General features: G+C 34.7%; 3 protein-coding genes across 3 annotated transcripts; 1 reads left to right on the forward strand and 2 right to left on the reverse strand.

The window, feature by feature from the left end:
• Positions 1 to 856: 856 nt before the first annotated feature.
• Positions 857 to 8,217, reverse strand: LOC114742351 (elongator complex protein 2). The gene is made up of 10 exons (XM_028930624.1): positions 7,995 to 8,217; positions 7,799 to 7,886; positions 7,255 to 7,340; positions 6,923 to 7,076; positions 6,229 to 6,389; positions 5,473 to 6,144; positions 4,542 to 4,863; positions 3,266 to 3,483; positions 2,283 to 2,460; positions 857 to 1,538 (listed from the first exon to the last, which is right to left on the reverse strand). Exons 1-10 carry the CDS (start codon positions 8,139 to 8,141, stop codon positions 1,072 to 1,074), a joined length of 2,493 nt encoding a protein of 830 aa, XP_028786457.1. The 5' UTR covers positions 8,142 to 8,217; the 3' UTR covers positions 857 to 1,071.
• A 4,179-nt stretch (positions 8,218 to 12,396) lies between these two features.
• Positions 12,397 to 13,555, forward strand: LOC114742354 (auxin-responsive protein IAA32-like). Its single transcript, XM_028930626.1, has 4 exons — positions 12,397 to 12,547; positions 12,701 to 12,952; positions 13,094 to 13,202; positions 13,335 to 13,555. The coding sequence occupies exons 1-4, from the start codon at positions 12,397 to 12,399 to the stop codon at positions 13,387 to 13,389; spliced, it is 567 nt and encodes a 188-aa protein (XP_028786459.1). The 3' UTR covers positions 13,390 to 13,555.
• A 2,676-nt stretch (positions 13,556 to 16,231) lies between these two features.
• LOC114742352 (receptor protein kinase-like protein ZAR1) lies at positions 16,232 to 19,018 on the reverse strand. Its single transcript, XM_028930625.1, has 2 exons — positions 17,398 to 19,018; positions 16,232 to 17,235 (listed from the first exon to the last, which is right to left on the reverse strand). Exons 1-2 carry the CDS (start codon positions 18,875 to 18,877, stop codon positions 16,577 to 16,579), a joined length of 2,139 nt encoding a protein of 712 aa, XP_028786458.1. The 5' UTR covers positions 18,878 to 19,018; the 3' UTR covers positions 16,232 to 16,576.
• Positions 19,019 to 26,198: the final 7,180 nt, after the last annotated feature.

Raw genomic sequence — 26,198 nt, forward strand, 5'->3', positions numbered from 1 at the left:
TGTGTTTGCTTGATTGAAAAATAAAATGACTAAAATTAAAAAAATTCTTCTAAAATGAACTGAAAGGTAAAATAAGTAGAGTTGTTATTTTGGTTTTTTTTAGCATTACATTACACAAAATGTTAATTTTTTTTCTTTTTTTACAAAAATTATTTGATATTAAAGTATAATAACATGATAATATATCTTTATCGAATAATTTGATTTTAAATTATATGATTATGTTAATGTAAATATGGTTTTTCATTATGATATTTAATTTGATTTTAATCAAGATATATTTTGATATAATAGAAAGAGTATTTTAATCATTCATATATTTACTCATTTTCTTTCCTTTCTATTTTCTCTTGTCTATCCAAATATAAAAGGTGATAATATTTTTTTTCCAATTTTTTCTTCTGTCTATTTTCTCTCATCTCATTTTCTTTCCTCTCAATTTTTCTTCCCATCCAAACAAAAAGTCAGAGACATCCGATAGTTGTTGGCCCCAGGGCCCCAACATCAAAAGTAAAAATTATACTATATCACTTTGTTAAGTTGGCTTAATCACTGGAAAATTTTGAAGGAAAAAAAAATCAAAAACTTTTTCTAGTTGCTCGTTCATTCATTTTTTGAGGGTAAATCAATAATCCACCAAGTCTAATTTTTTTCAAAGTACAATTATGTTTTAGGGATGTTTTCTTCTAATGACTAGATATAAAATGCACATATAGTTTAGAATAAAAGAAATTTAAGCCTTCAATTAATAAGGACTCAACTTATACTCTACACGAGTGCAAATTCAAATCCCATTACAATTTAAAAATATCTTCATAGATACTTTTCCAACGATAAAAATATGGTCAGACAATAATAAACTCTGGAATCAAACTCATCTAAACTTTAGCATTAGCAAAATAATAAAATAAAAGCAAACTCAAAACTTGCAATAATCATATTAAGGCAGGAGATAGAAAATTGAGGCCCCAGCCCCTAATTTTCAGTTCACTTTGACAGAATACATCAAACTTCTTTTCTTCTTCTCACTCAAAACTATGAATCAGATTTTCATTCTACAAGCATGACCTACTAATCAATAGCTACTTCAAACACTCTCACACAATGATCAGCTCCACAAGAAGCCAATTGCATGCTCTTTTCATCTTCTCTCTTCTTCCTCCATGCCAGACGGTTCACAGAAGAGACATGGCACATAAGAGGATCTATGCGCACAGCAAGAGAAGCACCCAAATTTGTTTGAGAGTATGACAGGTTCCAGAGCTCCATGAGACCAGATTCCATTCCAATGGCGAGAAGTCCATCATTTCTCCGATCATTAAGACCGACCCAAGATAATGCTGTTACACTACTAGGAAACTGAGGCAGAGTCATAAGCTGCCTTACTGTAGATTCCCCCTTCACAGCCCAGATTTTCACTGTTTTATCCCGGGAACCTGTTGCGAATTCATAACCTTGGGGATTCCAAGAACATGACCAGATAATACGTTTGTGTCCCTCCTGCTTTGTGAGAAGATTGTAGCTTATTTCACCCGTGCCTACAGACCACAAGTGACTCAGATTTCCGTTGACTTGCAGCACTAAGGTGCTTCAGTTGAGAAGGTAAGGGAGGAAATGTGCAATTTTTAGGTGTTTCTTACAAGATTATTAAAATTCAGGCACAAGAAAACATTTTTGAAAAAACAATCAATAATGATATAGTCCGCATGAAAAATGTTCACATGCTGTGCTTACATTGAAAATCTCACCCCACAGGGAACATTCTAGGAATCTTATCCCTAGGGAAATTTCTTGACTTGCCAAACTCCAAGTTATTAGGAAAATTTTGCAGTAACTAAGATAGTTTAGATCACAATGCTCTCTCTCTTTATTTTTTCTTCATGAACAATAAAGTACTACCTCTGGTCCTTAATATAAGAGCTGGTTGATTAATTTGAGTAGAGTAAGGAAACTAGTTTAGTTATTTGTAATAAATTGGTGTTATCTTTCTTAAAATATCCCTGTTAATCAAATGTATTGGCTAGAACTATCATCATTACAAGGACGACCTTGGAAAAAAATAAATAAATATGAGAGATAAAGTGGATTGAGGTTTTATATTTAAGACCAAAACAAAAGTCAAACCAGCTCTTATATTAAGGATCGGAGGTAGTATAACATTATTTATATTCTTGTCAGCCAATTAGATTGTTGCCAAGAATATTTTAACCCAGAGTAATCACAAAGCACTATGGATATTCATGCATATGCTGATGCTATAGATGGTGACGATGAGTAGGTACCTGTTCTTGCAATTCTAAAGATGCAGAAATGACGATCTCTTGAAACACTCAAAAGAAAATTATCATCATATGAGAATTGTAACTGTGTCACTGTCAAACTGTGAGAATGCAGGCGGCCTACAGCTTTCCATGAGCCCACTAACCAAAGCCAAATCTCTGCCACATTTGCGGATTGAGCCTACAAAGGACAAAATTTGAGCAATGATTACCAAATTATTGCGTAAAAGTAGCACTAATAAATACTTAAAGTGAAAATAAGGTACTTTTCACCAACAAAATAAAGCAAGCCAACTGCATTGAAGTGCATGCACGTGTATCCAGAAATGAAAAGAACGTGAAAATGAAGATAAAAACTACACTGTCCATCTAATACCAAAAGTCATGAAAGTTGTGTTTGGTACACCGTCATTTTGACCCTAATACCTCGGATGCTGGGTGTCATTTTAAGTGCCAGTGTTGGTAGATACTAAGGCATGGTGACAAAAGTTTAGGCAGTACCTCAAACCACTTAAAAAAACCAAGGCAATCTCACATTTCCCCACTCTATGATTTGTTAACTTTAACAAAATATCACCTGCGTCTGTTTTTATGAGAAACTTCAATCATCACACCAAACATGTCATTTGCTAACAAAGATATTTCTAGGTGCCACTATACTCCCTCAAGTCCTAAATATAAGGTCTATTTGAGGGTTTTGATTTGATTCTAAATATAAGGTCCCATTCTCTCTTGTCTCCCATATTAAATTTTTCATTCCTATAATAACCCTATTTACTGGGACACTTTTATCTTTGTGCATTAAATTTTAATCATCAAATGTCAAGGTTATTTTTCAAAACGTCACAAATTCTCTGCATGTTAATTATAAACATACCTACTTCTTTAGGATTCTATGAATTAGTTAAGAGGACCTTATGGATGACCAGAGGGAGTATCATTTAGTTTAATAAAAACAACTGTACATCAAGAATGACACCATGTACCTTACACGAGGAAGCAACGAGCTCACCCCTATGGTCACAGCATAAAGAAAAGATTTCATTTCCGTGACCATAGAGTTTGTGTGATTCAGGCCATAGTGTATGCCAAGCCAGTTGATCTTCAATTGGAGGCTCAGTGAACACTGTTGGCATTGCATCAGGAACAGTCTCAAGGGAGTCAAGACCATCAATCCTATTTCTGTCAGGGGTTTCATGTACAGCTGCATAGGAGAATAGCCCATCAAACTATAATATTATATAGAGACACTGCAACAAAGGTCTTGTACAACTGTCAACTTCAATTTGAACAAGCGAAAAAATAGAAATAGATGACTCAAGTTTTCCATTCTTGACTGTCAACATACTGCCTACCCCTGGGTAATCTTATATTAAAGAGTAGAGAAGGACCACCAACCATGCATGCAACAAGCCCTGTATAAAATACTTGTAGGATGGCTAAAACATTCACCTAATAGCTAATATACCAGTTGATTTCCCAAACGAGCAAAACCCCAGTCCTATATCGAAAACTAGTTAACTAAACAAGAAATTGAGTGAGAACGGAGCTCAGAAAATACGATCTGAGGATTAAATTTCCATGTTGAAGGTCCTCAGGCAGGACAATGACTAAGGGACTTGACACAGGCTCACATAAGGGTCAGAAAGCTACAGGCAGAAAATTTTATCTAGCACAGAGCATGATAATCTATAGGAAAAGTTGTCAAATGATGATGTCAACGTGCTTCACTACTCACCAGGGAAAATTCAGACATCCAGTTTTCCAGGAGCTGACATAAGGGGGAATGGGAAACAGGCCAAAATTTGAGTGGTTGCCAGATGTCAAAACAGACTGGTCAGGCAAACATCCTAACTTTCAAGATAGAATTTGGTCAGACTAGGTAAACATCCCCTCCAGAAACACAGTATTTGAGGATTTCAAGATCCAGATGAATACCGGAAAATTAAACTAAAGGGACCATGTGGCCCCTCGAAGAAGGGGAAAGAAGACTAAAGGGATTAGCACACAGCAAAATTCACCAAATTATCCAACAAATTAATTACCTGGGTCACAAGCTAGCGTTTTATTTATGAACATTCTTTCATAGTCTTAAGCAGTGAATTGATTTTATTGCCTGCTTTTCTATATTGATCAACTTTTAGCACATTCTACCTGAGTTAACACTAGGAAAAGTTAGAGAACCAGAGAAACAGCAGCACTACTATACGATTTCAACACTGACTGCAATGTGCAGCATCTCAATACATAAAAATTACTAACCTTGAACATAAATAGGTTTCTGTGATAACCCAAGAGCAGACAGATTCGCACCCAAAATCTGAACATCTGATTGGAAATCATCAGAAGAACAAGATTTCTGCAAAGAGGCATTATTCAAAGTCTTCAAAAAAGAAGAGGGAGCTTCAAACACTCTAGCAACTTTCTCTTCAGCTCCACTAACAAAACGATGATTTCCCTTACTTTGGACAACTGTCACGCAATTGAAATCATGGCCATGAACCTGAGGACGAGCAATCTCGTGCCAAGATTCCCCTGTTGGAAGAGAGGCCTCAGTTTTCCACGGAGCAAAAATTCTAGTTGTCTGCAGGTTTTATAATTTGCAAAATCAACTATAAAAACAAAACTACTTCAAAGGAATAAAGAATTATAATGTCTAAACGCATGCATGCATGTGTGCACATGCGCATATGTGTGCATGTGTGTGGTCATGTATAAAAGCTAAACTTGTAGACCTAAATTTAGCAAAACACAGTCATGAGCGTCAAATAAACCTAGGGAAGGAAATTTTTTTAAGGGTATAATTAGTGGTAAGTCAATGAAAACTTTTATCATCACATGAAGTGAAGCAGAAAGTCTTTCCTGTGGAAATAAGATCCAAGAAATGGGAATATACACCTTGGGAACCAATTCCCTGCTCTTGAGTGCAACAGTTTTATGAGTTTTGGGTTAAACCCTTTCTGCTAAGCAGTTTTCCTAACGATTGAAATTTAACACACAGAAAAAGGTTATATCTAGTTTACTTATTTTTGGTTCAAACCAGTTGCCACACAACTAAACACATTCAGATGACTTAATCTTTAAAGTAACATGGTATTGGCCACTCATTACATTTAGCAATAAAAGCATTTCACTGTAAATTTTCTAGTGTAGACAGCTTTATGCAATAGTTCTTTTTCTACGGGCAACACACCTGATCATGACTGACAGACAGAATATAATCGCCAGATCTAGCCCAGGCTATATCAGTCACTGATGCAAAATGACCAGAGGGAACCTTTTGCGGCAGCCAATTATCATTATCAACATTTTTCCAGAGATGGAAAGATCCACCATAACCATGTGCTAATATAGAATCTCCATGCGGACTCCAGTGACCACCATAGAACCCCAGAGCACAATGGCCAAGTTCCCCAACAGTGACCACATTCATCCAAATTCCAGACGTCTTTTCAGGTTGCCATATCATCATAGTCTTGTCCATGGATGCTGATAAGATGCTCTGAGGTTGATAATATGAATCCTCCTCCAAAGATGAAGCCAAAGGTGGTTGCCACTCCACTGAATATACCCAATCCTCATGTCCAACTAAAAGTGATTCCAGAGATATTTGAAAAGAAGAAGGGCCAGCTACAAGCACGGGACCTTCTATATAGGATGACAAGCTTATTTCTTCTTTCTTGTATATAGCATGTCCATTGGACAAAGAACTGCGTAGTGCCATCTTCCAAATTCGTATGCCTTTATCCTGAGATGAACTTACCAGCAAAATGCTACTTGAGTCCCCTTTTGTGCTAATAGGCAATGAGAAGTCCAAACTTCGGATCCAATCTGTATGTCCTTTTAGCTCACATGCACGAACAAGCTGGGTTCATACGTGAGAAGAAAAGTCTTTATACACAGATGATATTTCCACGTAACTAACTAAAGTGCATTTTAAAATGACTACCTTTCCTGTCCTTCCCCCACAATAAAGATGAATCTTATTATCCAATCCTCCCATTGCAAGAACTATTTGCCCATTATTTCCAGGCAACTCCGCCAATGATAAAGCTACCATTGGTTTAGGACCAACAGAGAAAGAATCCAGACACAATAATTCGCAGTCGCCTAAAATGAAAATCAAATTTCTCAATGTTGACAAACGAATAATGACTGGAAATAAGAAAACAAGATGCATAGAAACCACATCCCAGAAAACCTATTTAAAATATTAATTTTACTACTTGGTCAAAATGACTCATCTGCACTCCTCTTTTTGTCAGGCTACTTGTTGCAATAATTCAAACAGTTGTTTCAAAATTATCACTATTCAGTTAAAACCAAAATAAACAAAGAATAGGAACAACAAAGCCAGACGGCTAAATTGGGAACACTCATGCATATGGACCACTACATCAATTAGGCAGTCAAAATCTAGAATAGTACAGAGGAAAAGGTTAACCAAATTAAATTCCAAAATCCAAACTTTTCTGAATCCATCAGACCACAGAAAAATTCAAAGGTATGTTTGCCAGAGACATTTATCAGATAGCGAGAGGCAGCATGTGGGCTTTGAGACGAAGAGAAGAAGGTCAAGTTCAATGTAAAAGAGATGTGGCAGTAAGCCAGTAAACATTAATGTGGTCAGGAATCAGTCTTACCTCCTTCAGCCATTGGAAATACCAGTTGCCATACACATACTGCACCATCTGAAGAAGTAGATGCAAATATTGCCTCGGTTTGAGAAATCATGATTCCAGTAATGCATGTAACACCTTTCTTGTGTGATTGTGGTACTTGTAAGACACATCTCCACTGCGGACAGAGGTCAGGAAACACAAGTAACAGTAAATAGAGGCTCCAAACTGTCAAGAAATATATGCACAAAATTGATGAGTCCCAATTTAGATAATTCTTTTCCCAGAATTATCTAAATTAGTTTGAAAGCAAGTCATCAACGATTAAACAGAGGTAAAATAAGAACAAAGTATACCTTTCCATCAGAAAGGGACATTGCCCAGAGAATAATAGCACCATCAGCATCGCCAGATAGCAAATAATGTTGCTCTAATTGTTTTGCTGCAAAAGTCATGGAAAGAGCTCAGTAAGAACTTGGTTGAAAAAAAAACAAGCATAAATTTTTTTATTCCACCGTGCATGCCAGTTGTGTAATTCACTGTGGACCTGTACACATTCGTTGGATTAATGCAGTAAATTGTGCTTTTGGTCTTTGCTCTCTACTGCAATAACGATATCAAATAAACTCAAACTTCTAAGCCAAAGCACACGAAATTGGTTTTGAAGAATCAGCTTGGCAGAGGGAGATGAAGGATGATGATTTAAATATTTTCTCCTCCAAACATCTCTCTGTCTCTCTCTGTGAAAATATTTTTCTGATCATTTCTCCATTAATTTATAACCCACCTTATCGTTATGCTAAATTGACTATACCAAGTACAACTGAAGAAATTCGCATGGAATCATGTAAAAAATGCATTAAGGATTTCTAGTAAATCTCAGAAAGCACAAGAGGCTACCTCTAAATGCAAACTTGCTGCTTGGAAGCCAGTGGGTGCAATTTACAGATGCTCTGTGACCCGGAAGAGTAGTCAGAATTTGAGCACTCTGTCAAAACCCAGTAGAAGAAAAAAGAAAGGGACTCCAAATCAGATGCTTAAGACAAAATAGTCACCCAAAATAAGAACTTAGTGAATTTAAGAAACCGAAGGGGACCTTGGGGCAGTATATAGCGACGGCGTTCTGAGCACCGAAGGAGACCAAGCCACAAGCACCCCATGAAACGTTGTTCACTATTCTGTTGCATCCTGCTCCTATAAACACTCTCTTCACTTCAACTCCTCCGCCCCCAGTACTTGACATGGTGACACAAAAGGGTTCAGTTTGAGACAGTGGTGGTTGACAAGGCGGCAAAGAACGTACTCCTCAGGCCAGAGGAGCGCCGGGACGTGGAGGAAGAAGAGAATTGGGTCAAAATTAAGGAAAATGGGCTCTTGAGCCCAAAATAAAATCAAAAGGAAACCTTTACATTGATCACTCACTATTGGGGTTTTTTTTACACTAATAAAAAATGGGCTTTTTAGTTGTGAAAAAGCACCATCTTGCCAAGTTGGTTATTAGAGCTGTGAAATGAGAATTTAAAAAGGTGTTTGGCAACCACCAAAAGTATTTCTCAGAAGTACTTTTTTATAAAAAGAGACAAACACCTCTATATATTTATTTCGTAAACCGTAAAAGCACTTTTAAAATCACATTTTGGTTTCTATCTAAATACCCCCTAAGTCGACTTTGTTGACTTGAATTAGGTTTTGAGAGAAAAAAAATCAATCCAAATAAAAATTGACCTTTTTTAAGTTGGGACCATCTAACTCATAAATTAAACAGACTAACTCATTTTAATTTATAGGTTGAATTGTATAACCTATATTTGTCCCCCTTCTTTTCACATTTTAAACTACCTAAACACAAAAGAAGTATGTTGAAGCCTATTAAGTGTTTCTAAGAAAAATTAAGATTAGATTATATGATTGTGGATTATGTAATATGTAGGTTTAAAGTGGATTATATCATAAGTTAATTAGAATTAAGTTTTAAGAATTATTAAAATTTATGAGGAAAAAAATATTGAGTTGACAGGGTGTCTCGTACAACTTGCTAACCTACACAATTTACTTTGGGTTGGGAGCCACACAAGAATGGGTTAGCCTATATACCCCAAGCTGGCCTATCTACTTTTAGCGCTACTCTTAGGACACATTTGGCGTGGGGAAAGTTTCTAAATGAAATGAGAAAGTTATGTCTCACTAAAAGAAAAATAAAAAGAAATAAGAAAGTTACGGAAATAAGAATTAAAAAAAGAAAATAAGCCTTTTATGAACCCAATTTACATATTTGGTATGGATGAAAAGAATATGTATGTTTAAACACAAAAAATTGAAGAAAAACAAACAAATGAATGACAGAAATACCATTTGAAAAAAAGAGAGATAATTAATTTTAAATTACAAAGAGTAGGGTTATTTTCATTCTTAGACATCGTGATTTTCAATGAAAATAACATTTCCTTAGCTGTCATGATGGAAGGCCCCTTGCCATATACTCCTCCGGTCCTTATTATAAGACCCAATTTGACTTTTTATTTGGTCCTAATTATAAGACCCAATCCATTTTATCTCTTATATTTATGCATTTTTTTCCAAGATAATCCTTCTAATAATGATAGTTTTAGCCAATATACTTAATTAGTAAGGATATTTTAGGAATGACAACACTTATTTATTATAAATAACCAACTTAACTTACTTCCTTAATCTCCTCAAATAAGTTAATTGGGTCTTATAATTAGGAACGGAGGAGTATGATGAAAGTAAGCTTTATTTCTTTTGATTTTTTCCCCCTCGTTTTATTTTTTTAGTGAAAAGACTACATTCCCTAGTAAGAGGGAACGACAAAAACAGTACAAAAGTGGACAAGCTTTCTTCAGCACTTTCCATCTGTAATATTAAAAGATGGAATTTGATTGGGGAAAAAAAACGCAGTAATTCCTTTTAATTATAAAAGACTAAAAGAGTGTTTAGCAAATAGGTCAGTCAGTATTGCTGATCACAACTTGTCATTAGCTAGAAATAAATAATCTAGTTTCATCTACAATATCTTTAAAAAAATATCTTTAAAAAGATATGACGTCACAACCTCTACACAAAATATTGCTATATTCGGCTTTAAATATAAAATCTAGTTTAAACTAAATTTTATATTTAAGAATGGAGGTAGTAGTGGTTTCAATGCAAATACAATCACGGAAACAAGAAAACTTGTCTAAACCTTTAGATTGGTACAAGTTTTTAGCTTAATAAAACGCTCAGTTTCATTAGATTTACCATATTATGCTTATCGGTTATATTCCAAAAACATTGATTTGACTTTTATGTACTTAACAAGTATATGATTGTTGTAATAAATATAATATGTAATTTACAGAATAAACAAAATATTATTTTATAAAGGAATTTAATTTGGTCTTAAATATAAAACCTCAATTCATTTTGTTTATCATATTTATTCTTTTTTTAAATAGTCTTTATAATTGTTGTACATGTTAAATTTTTCATTATATAGTAGTTCTAGCTAATACATATGATTAGTGAGGGTATTCTAAGAAAAATAAAATCTATTTATTACAAATAAATAACTTAACAAACTTTTTTAATCTACTTAAATTAGTCAACTAAATCTTATATTAAGGACTGAGATAGCATATAAGAGCTAGTTAACTACCTCCGATTGTTAATATAAAAGCTAATTTGACCTTTAATTTAGTTCTAAATATAATACTCTAATCCACCTTGTCTCGCATATTTATCTATTTTTTAAGGTAGTTCTTATTGTGGTTGAATATGTTAAATGTTTAATCAAATGACACTTGATTAGTAAGAGTATTTTAGGTAAAACAATATCTATTTATTACAAATAACTAACTTAAATAATTTTTTAATCTATTCAAATTAGTTAACTAACTCTTATGCTTAGTACCCGAGGTCGTAATAATTACCGCATGATACTCATTGGGAGAACTGTGCCGCCCTTGTGATCCTTTCCTACTCAATTCGTAATAGTCAAAGTCCATTCCGATAATTTGACACTAAAAAAGTTACTACATGATATTTAGATTTTATGATATTATCACTTAAAAACCCCAAAAAAAAAAAATCTTCTTGCTTTCTTTCATTCATTTCTGTCCAATATCTAGTCGGTTATGCATTATTTGAACTCGCTTGAGAGATCTCTCATTGTTTCAATTTAGAAAGAATTCAGACCAGAATTAAAATATAAATATCTGCAGAAAACAAAGATATCTGTATCTCACCTCAGAAAAGTTGATGGAGATTGAGCTTATGTCGCAGTAACGATGCGACTTAATCATTATAATGTCGATGTTCACGTCCAAGTTACGCTGCCAAGTACATTATCCCAAGTTGACCAAATTCCTACGCGTTCCTCCAATCCATACTTTTCATGGTTACTGATAATTTGGGGGGAAAAAAAAAATCTCTTCATCATGTCCAAAGAAAGCTTTCTATAGCCTGCAAAGTATACAAAGAGATACAGCAATAACAACAAATCTTATTTTAGTAAATAGGTTCGGCTATATGGATCGCATGATATCATGTGCTTTGTTAATAACCAAATTTTTGAATAAATTTTTAACTAAAACAGTCTTACCCAATAACTTTATTGAGCGTTCTTCTCACTATTCTATTTAATATCCCTTGCTCAATATGCAAAGACACGCTAAGAGTAATTTAAAAACCTCAGATTCTCAGATGAATACAGTATATGTTATCCGAGCTGAACACATGATGTATTAATCAAGGAACAAGAAATTACATGAATGAATATGAAGTTTTAAGCAGTAAAAATATCATTTCTTGCAAGGTGGAATGGGTCGTGGGGATCAGATGAGGTCGTTGTTCCCTTGAAAAGTGGCATTCCAGTCATATGATGGTCACAGAAAAGACCTGTCCCTATATCTGTATGCCTTCCCTTAAATTATTTTCTGATACTGTTTGCTTTTTTGGACACACAATCCACTGAATCCCACAACAATAAGGAGATACAAACTTGAGGATTTCAAGTCTAAAGAAAACGTCAGAGGTAATGATTCTAAATTGATGCTTAATATCTTTTATCAAAATGTTCAATACTGAGATTATTAACTTTCAGATCATAACTAACGTTGAAGTGGGAAAATACACTTGCATGTATCAAGTCAGCATTACGGAATATTAACACGAGTCTCAGGTTTTGTAGTGAAGTGAGGAAGCAGGATCCAGAACAACTTTTGTTAGGATCAACATGGCCATTTCATGTTGTTGAGGTGTTTTGTTTCTACCTTGTGTCCCATGTTGACAGTACCAGAAGATAAGCTTTGTGTAGTCAATGATTGATAATGGGGGGAAGCTTCATTGTCTTCCATATGCTTTTTTAAATTTTTAGTTATACATATAATCAAAATTGATCCTATAAATAGATGAATTACATGAACGCAACTCATTACACCATCTCTGAAAGAGTCAGACATTCCTAAGCTTAGAAATTAGGAGTGCTGCACATCTCCATGGATTCAAACGCTTCAAGCTTTCTTCTGAACTCTTCAACTTTTCACCCAGATTTCTATCAAGGCAAAGAGGATGATGAAGATGGCATGATTGATCTGGGACTTAGCCTCAGAACTGTCCAGCCTGAAGCTTATCATTCATCTAGCAACTGTAAGCCTTTTAAAAATCCCTTTTTTATCTTCATTTCCATTCTTTTGCTGATGATTACTTATCTGACATTAGATCAACTTATCATTGATTTGCTGGTTAGTAGAATAAGAAGGTTTGAAACTAATAATGTGACACTGTTGTGAATATATTCAGTTTTAAGCTTGTGGAGATATGATGACGACCTTATGGATTGGCCACAGCCTAATCTCAACCTCAAGAGCTCAAGCACAATGCATTCTAAATCTGTTCCAGAAAACTTTGATGAAGAAATAGAAGGTGTCCAAAGCAATGATAGGTGGGCTTATGTTAAGGTCAACATGGACGGTGTTACAGTAGGCAGAAAAATCTGTGTCCTTGATCATGAAGGCTACCCAAGCCTTGCAAACCAGTTAGAAAACATGTTTGGTAAGCATAACCAGCAATTCTCATCTGAGAAAAGTCAGAGAGATTCTTTAAGTGGGCTTGGTAGAAATTTTCTAGAAGATATCTATTCTTAATCTTTACTAATACTGTTTTTATTAACTTCTTGTACCAATTCATATTCAGGAAGCAAATCTGTTTCTGGTTTGAAACTGTTCCAATCTGAGTCAGAATATTTACTGTTCTACAAAGACAGAGAAGATCATTGGAGAACCGTAGGTGATGTCCCATGGAAGTAAGTTTCCCTTTTCCTCTATCTTGTTTGAATAACCAAATTCTGCATTCTAAGATTATTTTGTGCTTTGAACTCTTTTTTCTAACATAATTTTCTTTTCACTTCCTTGTTCTTCTGTCATTTCTGACACAGAGAATTTGTAGAAAGCGTGAAGAGGTTGAGGATCACAAGAAAGAATGCAGCCTAAATTTTCTGTCCTTCCTCATGTTTCCGCATTAAGTATCTGAGCTATCAAGTCTTAAATAATACAGACATTTTGAATGTTACTTAGCAGTTACAAGTTTTATTATTATTAATATTATAAAAGTAACAGTTTGCCAGGGTGTTCTACATTTAATAATGCATTGGTTAAATGGCTAGAATTTACTAACAAGGACTTTTCATATATGTAGTAGACAAATTGAAATCTAATGCTGGAAATCTCGGCCTATACCTAAGCCTATTTGTCCTTTCACTTGTCTACATGGCTTGTGGAAAGTGAAATCTTAGGGTGAGAATCTTTCATTAAGTCGGCTGTCCAAATAACACTTGATGGGCCCATTTCAACTAAAATGCACATGGGAAGTTCAGACGGTAAAGTAAGCCATTGGTGAAAAAACAACGAGAAGTGATGATTAATTTTTGTTTACTAGCTATATGACTCATTTCATTGCATTCTCTAGCTAACTTCCATTGGAGATAATAATTGTTTTCTGGGATTTTCAAATTCAATGTTAATATGGCAACAGGAAAAAAAAAAAAACTGTTCTAAATTGGTTTCACTTTTAAACAAGACAATGACATTTCTCCTTCCTTCCATTGGCCTTGATTAGAAAAATACACAAAAAAGGAGTAACAAACTTGTAAATCATCCTAAATAACCATAAAAAATAAGTTCACTTTTATTTGGGTAAAAAAAAAAAAAAAGAAGGATCTTATAAAATCTTTACAATCAAAGAAAGCCTTATGATTCAAGAAATACTTACAGATTATTAACTGTTAATTGCAAGGTTCTCACATCAATAATACAATTCACGCCTCCCTCATGAGCAAAGAAAGGATCTAGTGGGGTGCATGCTACCCATACTTCCGACTTCTCCTAAAAGTAATTTTTTTGAAGTTTAAAATATTTTTCCCAATAGCAACAAGCATGCTAAACTTTGATACAAAGATTCGCCATAAATTGTTTAAAATATTTTTCCCAATGGCAACAAGCATGCTAAGCTTTGATATAAAGATTAACCATAAATTTAAAATTATAAAGTATGCCATTTATATGATTATATTTAAAAATTTTCTGATTTTTACATTTGTATATTGTTTATCCTTAATTTTAAATCTTGGTATCTTCTTATATTCATTCCTGGTCAATTCTTTCTTTCTAAACATGAGGGGTGGGGGTTAGGAGTGAGATAGGAGCAAAAAATTAAAATGCTGGGGAGAAAAAGAGGTAGGATAGGAGTCAGGAAAGAGAGATGAACAATTTAGCTTTTCATCTTAATAAAAGAAATAATGTCAGTGTTGTAGGTGATTTGATGGGAAGAGAGAGAAAATAAAGAGGTAAACTTCATCAGCCCAAGATTGATTTCTTCATGGCTTTAAATTATTCTTGGCCTCGACCACTTTAAATATAGCATTTGAGTAAATATTTTTTATTTTATAGGATTTGGGTAATTTTTTTTAACCATTTGTAGCATATAGGTAAATTTGCCATTAAAGTTACTTAAATATTAGGGATCAATGTTTTAATTAAACAATTAAAATCATAAAGATTAAGTCACGGTCAAAATTTAGGGACTAAATTCTATTTGAGTCGAAATTGTAGAAACTAAATTGCACTTAATCAAAGTTTAAAGTTTATGAATTGAATTTTAAGTGAGTTAAAATTATATGATCAAATGTTTAATTTTTCCTAAACCCAATTAATTATAGTACAGGTTCTAGTGAAATGTGATCGACCCACGTGCTCAAGCTCTTATTTACTTGGAAGCAGAAGGACGAGAGGGCCTGAAAAGAGATATGTTATTATTTATATCTTAGGTTTTGATGAGATGGAAAACAGAGACAGTTTCTAAAAAAGAACGAAACAACTGTGTCCCACTATTAAGAACATGTTGTTTTTGAACATTGAAGCAACGTGACATGGATAAGAAAGCTGAACGTGGTAGAACTACAAGTTCATAGATCATAGCTAATGACAGCCAGGAATTCTAGCTTAGGTTGTTGTTGGAGTCCATTTCTCCTAAATTTGCGCCACATGACTTGGCTGTCCCAAAGTCCAACCACTTCTTTAAATTAATAGAATGTGGGGTCTCCTCTTGTTGTCTGTAAAGTCTTTAATTAAGCTATCCTCCTCACTCATCAGTGTTTGGCGGTCAGGAAAAGGTCGGAAAATTTGGATTTTTCTTTCCTTTTTCTTTTGAAAATTCTCAAATAGTATAACTGATATAAAGGTTAATGCTAATAAAGAAGGGCGAAAGCCAAAAGACAAGAATGGCCTGCGTGGAATACATTATTCTTTGTCGATAATAAATGCTTTTAATAGTTCAAAGGAGGAAAAGTATACAGTCAAGAACTATCAAAAAAGTATACAGTCAAGAATCAACAGTTATACACAATTACCCGATTATTAAGATCACAGATTGAGAATTCAATCTTAAATTTATTTGACCACTTTGGAAAACACTCATTCCTTTATCTGTATAGTAATGATTTATCAGAATCATCTCTCTCTTTTAATTTTGGTTCACAAAGGTTCAGAAGCTAAGGCATGTCCAAGCACCACTAAAGTAATGGTTCTCTTCTCTTTACCCAGAAAAAAAAAAATGCAAGAATAATATAAAGCAAACATATTGCGCTCCAAGGCTAAAATAAAGCAACGCCAAGACATTCTCTTCTGTGATTTTATTTTCCTTCATTAAATAAAATACACGTAACCAAACAAGAAGGTAGAAAAATGCTCTCAGTATGCTCTACACATGGCACACCAACATAAACAATTAGATGCACATCTCACACATAGATAGGATGAACAAGCATAAGAAGTTTATAAAAACTCATAAGTTTATTTTTATCATGTGAGATCAGCTGATACAATTATTTTTTGAGTTTTTATAGGCTTCTTATAGCTATCTCAGTGAATGTTGTGTAAATACCAACTTCTCAACATGCAATGCAGTTCCTTTGTAATGGTAAATAACAATGAGACTCATCAGGTTGCATTGCCTCAAACAAAATGCTTCATCATTCTCTCAGCACTTCAATTACAAGGAGCTATGGTGAAACTCTGACAAAACTAAGTAACAAGCTTGAAACCATTAAGCATGACCAAACATAAAGCTGCACAAATGAACTGTATTCACAATTCATTCACAGATTATTATTCCTAGAATTTCTCAATCAGAAGAAGCGGACAACCTATCCAAAGCATCAAGAACATGCCTCATTGTCGGTCTCTTCTCGGGGCTGCTATGGACACAAGCCATTGCAATCTTCAAAACTGCAATAATCTCCTCTTCCTTATCTGCATCTTCAGGGAGATATGGGTCTATTACATCTGAGAGTGGCTTCTTATCCTCAATGCAGAACTGAATCCATTGGACAAGATCCATTTCTGAGTTTCCCACATGGACAATGGGCAACCTTCCTGTGATCATCTCTATCAAAATCACACCATATGAGTAAACATCCCATTTCTGTGATGGCTTCACCACCTTCAATGCTTCTGGAGCCTGATAGCCAGTTCCCAAAACATTAGCTGAGACTTCTGATGCAGAGAAGCTCTTCTGCCTTTCATTGGGTTTCTCAGCAGCGACACGATTGGATTGCAGAGTTGGAGACCCTCCAGCAATATTTGCAAGTCTTCCAAGTCCAAAATCAGAAATGTGGGGTTCCATGTTATGCCCAAGCAGTATGTTACTTGGTTTCAGGTCTCCGTGGACATATTTTTTGGGGCTAAACTCATGCAGGTAGACCAATCCTTTTGCAATTCCTTTCATGATTTTCAGCCGAAATGACCAAGAAAGTGGCGTGAATGCAACTATTCCAGCCTTCCCTGATGACATTGAATCAAACCAAAGAATCAAATTGTTAGATAGTATAATTATTCATGAATGCAACTGGTCGCAGTTCAAGCTTTTGAACTCGCCTGGTATTTGACATAAACAAAGAGCACCAGGATTTAAAATAGAAAAGAGGAAGGAATCTATCAACTTACCGTGAATTGCTGTAGCAAGATTTCCATTGGGTATATAATCATAGATGAGAAGTTTCTCATCAACAGACCAATAATAAGCTCTAAGAGTAACAATGTTAGGATGCCTCAATCTTCCTATTGCTTCCACTTCTGTCTGGAATTCTTTAAACCTTTGAGAACCACCTTCGCCTAATCTTCTCACAGCTAAGGTAAGCCCATCTTCGAGCACTACCTTGTAGACAATGCCTATTCCACTCTTCCCCAAAACAAAAGCTGAAGCCTTGAGAAGCTCATCCAAATCAAATGCCACTTGACCATCTAACGGGACAAGATCATATTGCTCAACATTCTCTGATAAGGTCTCAGATTCATCCTTTCTGAAGCAAAAACACTCTTTCCTCCTTCCTTTCTCTCCCTTCTCAAAACCAGCTTCATCTTCATTATCCAGATTAAACCCACAGACCCTTGAGTAGCAGTAAGAGAACAACAGACCCAAGAGGCAAATTCCAACTATATCACCCACAACAATGCCTACAATAGCACCCTTACTCCACCCTTTGGTTTTCTCATTCCTCATATAAGGATTACCAGAAGACCCAGGTGGGTAGTTATCTGGCAGAAATGGGAACGAGGAAGGCGAGCTAGCACCAGGAGTTTCTGAAGAACAAGGGTTCTTCAACGGAGGTCCGCAGAGACCAGAGTTGCCTATAAAAGCTGTTGGTCCTCTGTTCATCAAAGCACCATTTTGTGGTATCGGACCACTCAAATTGTTGAAAGTAAGATCAATATAGACCTTCTCAGGCAAATTACCAAGGCTGGGTGGGATTGAGCCAGAAAAACTATTATGAGATAAATCTACAGTTCCTTGTAGACGAGATAGATTCCCCATATCACTAGGAATTGAGCCGTTGAAGTGATTGAAAGCAAGGTCAAGCTTTTCCAGAGAGAACAAATCAGTACCAAATCGATCCGGAAGAGAACCGGTGAAATTGTTGTAATTCAGAACAAGGGACCTGAGTCTCTTGCATTGGACAATTGTAGCAGGTAAAGACCCATTGAAGAAATTTTGTGATAAATCTAAGGTTTGAAGGTACCTGAGCTTCCCAATCTCTTGTGGAACAGGCCCAGAAAAGGAATTGCCGTAAAGGACTAAACTTTGCAGTCCCTGTGCTGCGAATAGCTCAGGAGGCAACTTCCCAAAGAGCTTATTGTTCCTGAAATTCACATGGCGAAGCTGAGAAAGAGACCCCAGAGAAGAAGGAAGCGAGCCGTAAAGCTTCCCCTTTGGAATGCTGAGAGAAATGACACTCCGTTCCTTGCATATAACCCCATTCCACGAACAGGGGTTTTCATCAGAAGAATTCCAGTTACTCATAGACCCTTCTGGGTCAGTGATGGACTGCTTAAGAGCCAAAAGCACAGAGCCTTCGGCATTTAGAGAAGTCACAGTCGAAAAACGATTACAGAGAAGGAGAAGAAACAATGAGACCAAAGGAAGCATCTCCAGTTAAGTGACCGTTGGAGGAGCTAATCCAGAATACTGAAGGAAGACGAAGATGGAAGAACAGTGGAGATTCCCCTTTATTTCCGCAGCAGAAAACTAAGTGAAAGCAAAAGGAGTTAGAAGAAGTGAGAGAAAGGGATAATGAAAGCGTAACAAGACGGGACGGGGAAGAAATAAAAGTGTTGAATGGGGAAAAAGTTAAGCTTACCGAGACGAGTCCTCGAGTGAATACATTTATTTTCATCATAGTAGACAAATGAAAGGGGCAAAAAGGGTTGGTGAGCGTGAGGGCGACGATAAACTGAGACCCGTACTCAAGTATCTGACTGGAAAACTCGCGATAATTTGGGAGTGGTCCATAGTCCAGAGAAGAAGAAGGCTCAGTACAGGCAGGCTCGTGATAAGGGAAAGACGCTTCTTCTCTTTTCTCTAACCAAAAGAATAAGCAATAAACAATAAACAATAACTATAGAATATAATATTCCTCTTGCAAGTTGTGGTGAACATTTTATTATTCGATATACTTTCGCGGCAAATAATCTTTGTTGTGAAATTTGCAATAAACAATAAACAATAACTATACAACAAATGATCGATTTGTTGTGAAATTTGCACCTGGAAAGAAAGTATTATTAATAATATATTGATAAAAGTGCATTTTTAGTTATTTAATTTCATACAAAATTCTTTTTCTTTAACTTCATAAAGCTTCTTCTACGGGATCTAATTCTAATATCTTTACATGAATTTGAAAAAAATCTATATTTAAATTTTAAATATTGAGAAAATATTTACAAGTACTAATGTATTGAATAATTAAAAAAACAATGATCAGTACAAAAAAATCGTCGTGTTAGATTAACGGTATTAATATTAGAAAAATGAAAAAAATACTTTATAAAATTAAAGAAGTAAACTAAAATATTTTTCCTAATATGTGTGATCTGGATTCATTGTTTTTTTATTTTGAGAACATACGTGTCAACCAAATATTTTATTTTTTAAATCAAAATATCTAATATAAGATGGTGAAAATTGTTTCAACTATTTATCATCGTTTTTTCCAACATATTTATTATCATTTTGGAATGAAAATTAATTAATTAAACTTGTGTCTGTCGGTCTGATCCGTGGAGATTATTGCCCCAAAGTGAACAGTGATGATTGTAAGCTTTTGCTTCTGAACCGTTAGGGAGACATAATCATAATTATGTCCTCTTTTTGCTCTCCATTTTTTAATCACCATTCTCCACATCTGGCCCTAATTATCAGTTTATTAAATAAATCTCAACCTGATTGAGAATAAATAATTAAAATTCCCCAACCCAACTATTTCATCATATTGCCAAAATTAGTACAAACTCACACCACAACATCCTTTTATGTCTGTGAGGCTGGGTTTAATTAATTACTTTTGTACATGTTTACTATTTTTAAACAATTACTAGACAGGATAACATTTTTTTAGACCAGCCATAACATTTAAATATATGCTTCCTCTCATTTGAAAATGTAAGAACTAGTTAGAAAATTTACGTTGATTATAAATATAAGAGCTTCATCCAATTTGTTTCTAAGATTTATAATTTATTTTCAAATATGCCAATTAGGCGCACATGTCAATAGAGTTTTTAGAAAGAAATGATTCTAATACAAGTGATTAAACAGGTTATTTAAGAAAAATCAAAGACATATTTATTATAAATGATTAATTTAACTAATTTTTAATGTATGTAAATTAGTTATTAAGTGGTAGATAACTAATTTATAAGCCAAGAACCACTTGATTTAATAGCACCCCATACCTAAGTGGATGTGTGAAGTGTCGATGTGTAGGGTCTTCTTTCAAAAAAAAAAAAGATAACTAATTTATAAAAATTAAAAAATTAGTTATTTATTTATAATAAATATGTGTTGATTTCTTTTTCAAATACCTTATTCATTTGCATTAGAAACTTGTTTTCATTGATTAAAACCAACCTCATTATATGCCATCAATATTGTTGTTTGGGAAACTAAATTTAAATTTGTGAAGCAAAATCAACTGTCCTATATTTGGAATTAAAATAAATTTCTTAACTAATTTTTATATTTTAAACACAGGAGTAGAATATAAAAATAATAAATTTTGTAGACTGATGGCAGATAAAGAAAATAAGAATTAAAGTTTTGTATTTAGAATAAATTAGAGAACATTGTTATGATAAAAAGCCATGTAAAGCGGTTTTTTGAGAAAAAAGAAATGCAGATAAATAACAAAGAAATAGATAATAAATATAAAATACGTTATTTCAAGATGGGATGTCCACGGTGGGAAATCGTAAATATCACGAAACGAGAATAAAAGGGCGCGATAAATTGGGACGGGAAGTGTGAGGGTAAAGGTGCGTGATTAGCCGTTTGAGAGGCACCCACACCCACCCGCAAAAGAAGAGCCCGTGGGGCGTACGTAGGAAATAGTATATTTGGATGGGCCTACATGTAAATTTGAGAAAGTATAGGCCTAGGTGTTCTCTTTTCCTACGTGGTCCAACTTCGGAACAACCTCTCTCTCTCTCTCTCTCGTGCTCGTCTTTTCATCTCCCTTTTTCAATTCTACCTTTTTGCTTTTTAGAGTATACAATTTCTCTTGCTTTGTTAATTTGTTTTTTAGTTTATTAACTTTTACTGGGCACGGTAAGACGCACACAATATTATAAAGCTTTTTTTACTTTATAAATAAGATCATATGAAACCAAAAAAATTAGATATAGCAAAAGAAGCTAATCCCTCACAACATTATAAACTAAGGTTTGAATTTCTCTTAAGAGAAGTACTCACATTTAGTACCTAACAGTGTTTCGAATATCATTGCTTCCAATAGGAGGATACCTATAATTTACAGGAAAAAAAAGCCCTATAATTAAAACTGGAGGTAGTATTTAAAAAGAAATATTGAGAGGTTTAAAAAAAATTTAATTATTAAATGACAAGTAACCAACCTAAATTTATTGTCATTTCTTATTTTGAAATTTATCATTACTTACTCTTTATTTGTCAATAAACTTTAAGGTAATTAAATTTTTTTGTTAAAACCTGATTATAATTTTCCATATTTTCTGAGGTCATTCACAACTTTTTAGATAATATATAAGTTCCTTTTTAGAATTTTTTTTATTCATTAATTTATCTATTCTTTAATCTATTTTGTATGTAAATTAGTTTATCTGAAGTAATTTTATGCTATGTAAGATAATTATACGAAAAAAAATTTGTATAGTGAAACGTAAAAAAAAAAAAAACTGATTATAGGATTTTTCAAACACCGCTATGTAATATATATATATATATATATATATAATAATTATTAATTATACGAAGAAATAATATATATACTACCTCAAATTTCATGCTATGTAAGATAATTATATGAAAAAAGTTTTGTATGGTGAAACGTAAAAACAAAACAAAAATTTAATAGATTATAGTATGTTCTAAACACCCCTATGTAATATGTATGATAATTATTAATTATATGAACAAATAATATATATACTACCTCATATCTTGAATATAAAAACTAGGTAACTAATTTGTGAATATTAAAAAAATTAGTTAAATAATTTATTTAGTTTGATTCATTTGTAATAAACAGATTTTTTAAAAAAAAATATCTTTATTAATGATGTGCATTTGAATTACTCGTTAACACGTGGAAATGTCATAAAGATCCTTTTTGTCAAACAATTACCATAGGAGTTACTCCCTCCGTTTCTTATTATAAGAGACAAATAACTAAATTACGTTGATCAAAAAAACAGTTAAAATTAGTTGACGACAATTAATGTGTAAAAAGTATAATATTTTTTCCAACAATACCCCCATTAATAAGGAGAGAGAGTATGAGATAGAACAATTAAATTATTAAAAGAAAGAGAAGTGGGAGAGAGGGAGAGTATGAGTTGGAGATAAAATAAATAGGGATAAAATAGGAAATCAATACAAAAAAATAGAGACAACTTTTAAGTGTCTCTTATATATGGGAACGTGCCATAAGGATCAAATGTCTCTTATAATAAGGAACGGAGGGAGTACTTGATAGCAAAATGAATAAATATTTGAAATAAAATAAATTAAAATATTACATTTATTACTAAATTGAATTTTCAACTAACACAGGGGCGCGTGTGTGTGTATATATATACTCCTCCGGTCCTAATTATAAGACCCAATTGACTTATTTGAGGAGATTAAGGAAGTAAGTTAAGTTGGTTATTTATAATAAATAAGTGCTGTCATTCCTAAAATATCCTTGCTAATTAAGTATATTGACTAAAACTATAATTATTAGAAGGATTATCTTGAAAAAAAATGCATAAATATAAGAGACAAAATGGATTGGGGTCTTATAATTAGGACCAAATAAAAAATTAAAGGGGGTCTTATAATAAGGACCGGAGGTAATCGTATTTATACCCAAAAAATGGTTAACTAAATTTTTTAAGAAAGTAGCGTTAAAGTTAAGTGGGATCCTCAAGTAAAGACAAGCAATGTCTACATTTTTTTCCCCCTTTTATAATAGAAGAGAACACCTTACGCAATGTCTACGTGACCGCTATTTCTAGAATTGCGATCTACCTCCAGAATACTAGCAAGCTCCTCAGCAGCTGATACAATGCCATGAAGACCTGTTCCTGCTGCAAGGCCCTTCTTTGCGAGGAAGTCTGCTGCTTTGTTTGCCTCCCAGTGCACATGAGTTACTCGAAATTCCCAGTCACTCTCTAGAAGCAGCTGGATTGCATGGAGAACATAGTAATCAGCTTGTAGCTCATCCGGCTCACCCTTGATCAGCTCAATAGCAGTGCTTGCGTCAGACTCCAGTATAACTCTAAGGTATCCACCGTCCCAGGCAAGCTTCAGACCACGGAGACATGCACAAAGCTCAGCACGTAACGCATCACCATCATCAAGGGCGTAGATAAAACCTTGCATGAAGTTCCCAGCTTTATCACTTGACAGACCCCCGCAAGCACATGCGCGGTTAACAGCAGAAAATGCTCCGTCAACGTTTAGTTTAATCCGACCTTGGCTTGGCGGGTGCCATCCATTTTCCTTCGGGCGTCTGATGTTTGGCAGTGTAGCTCCAGAGAGTTGTCTATGAACCTGTCTAATGCTAGGTAAGATAGCAGTGGTACTAGAAATAATGGCTTCATTAGTTATCTCCTTCCCTTCAAAAATGAAGAGATTTCGACGCTGCCAAAGCCACCAACAAATGATAGCAAATGTCGCACTCCATTCATCACCATTAATGTTCTTGGATGTAATATTCCAAATGAACCAGTCATTAACACTCAAATGACAGAACTGCCTCCACAAGGAAGGACGAATTAATTTTACCATAGCAGCTTGGTGTCAGCGCAGTCACGTAAGACGTAAATCAATTCTTCTGGACCTCGATTGCAACAACAGCACAAGCATCATCAGTAAGCCCTCGCTTGTGTCGTAATGCATTAGTCAATAAACTCTTGTGTGAAGCCACATTGTTGTTCTATACCGTTGGGGAACACGCAACCTCCAAATCCTTTCCCATAACATATCTGAAGGCTTATTAGCGTGAGACAAGTGTTCATACATCGATTTGACAGTGAATTGCCCACTCCGATCATATTTCCATTTAGCGTTTGTTCCATTGCAACAACCTCAATTCCATCTTTTACATGCTGCCACGTTTTCTTAATACCCAGCCAAACATTGGACCCACTCCTTTCTTTGTCAATAGTTGGAAGCAAGTCATTCCCACATCGGTAATTATTTCTTATCACTTTAACCCAGAAATCATCACGGCGTTTCACAAGCTTCCACCCAATCTTCATGAGGTGAGCTTGATTTTGACATTTAGCGTGCCATAAGCCAAGCCCCCCCCTTCGTCTTGGGTGTGCATGCAGCGTCCCATGCGACAATCGATATCTTCCTTTATTGTTCCGTAGATCCCCACAGGAACCCTCTATTGAGTTTATCAAGAGTATCACAAGATGGCATTGGAAGAAGAGTAGTTTGCATGGCATAACTTGGGATAGCAGATGTTACCGAGTTAGTTAACGTAGTCCTCCCAGCAAGAGATACGGAATTAATCTTCCATTTATCTAGTCTCTGTTTCACCTTATCCACAGTCGCTTTGAGAATATCTTGGCTCACCCTTGTGTGATGAAGAGGGACGCCCAGGTACTTGCCCAAGTCCGCCACTTGAGTGAAGCCCATATGAGAGCTAATCTCTAAACACCTAGTGTGGTTAATATTAGATGAGAAAAATATACGGGTTTTAGAGTAATTAACCTTTAATCCAGAGCAATGACAAAGGTATCCAAACACTGTTTAATTATATCAGCTTGTAGAAGAGATGCTTCGACGAACAGGATGATGTCATCGACAAAGAAAAGATGAGAAATGGGAGGACCATTTTTTGCCAAACAGATCGGCTTCCATTCATTCTTCTACACTTGCTCTTAAATGAGATGACCAAGTGTTTCCATACAAATCATGAACAAATAAGGGGGGATCAAAAGAATCAGCTTTATTACTATTCCATAACAGCTGTAGGCTTGCTGAGCTAATGCAGTTTTCAATAATGTTAATGAAGTGAGAGGGGAGGTTCAACTCCTTCAAACATTGTAGTAGGAAACACCAATTAACTCTATCGTAGGCCTTCTCGAGATCAATTTTAATGGCTATGTAAGCCCTTTTGCCACCTAAGGTGTGCATAGATTGAATAACTTATTATGCTACAATGATATTATGAGAGTCATGTCGGCCGGGAACAAAGCCATATTGGTTTGGGGAGATAATCTGAGGTAAAAATATCTTCATTCTATTAGCTAGAAGCTTTGTCACAACTTTATAGACCACATTACAAAGACTTATAAGTTGCAAGTCTTTAAATGAGTCAGGAGGATCCTTTTTAGGGATTAAAACAATCAACATTCTATTTTCTTCTTTCACTTCCTTCAGGTTGGCAAAAATGTGTTTCATGTATGTAACCGGAGAATTCCAATAATACCCCATTGAGATTGGTAGAAAAGAGCATTGAAACCAACTAAACTCGGAGATTTAAGAGCACCGATGCTGAAGAGTGCTTCTTTAATTTCAATAGCATCAACATTTCGGCTGCAAATCTGCAAGTTCGCCTTATCAATCAAGGGATGAGAAGTCTCCGTTATAAGATCAGCATGAGAGTGTACTTCCTCTATGAATAGTGACGCAAAGAAACTAGTAGCCTCTCGTTCGATTATATCTATATCATAGCACCAGTCACCTCCTTCTAGCCAAATGGCATCCACCCTAT

Source organism: Neltuma alba, unplaced genomic scaffold, assembly GCF_004799145.2.
Source record: "Neltuma alba isolate B1F8T4 unplaced genomic scaffold, ASM479914v2 tig00003722_pilon, whole genome shotgun sequence".
Classification (NCBI taxonomy): domain Eukaryota; kingdom Viridiplantae; phylum Streptophyta; class Magnoliopsida; order Fabales; family Fabaceae; genus Neltuma; species Neltuma alba.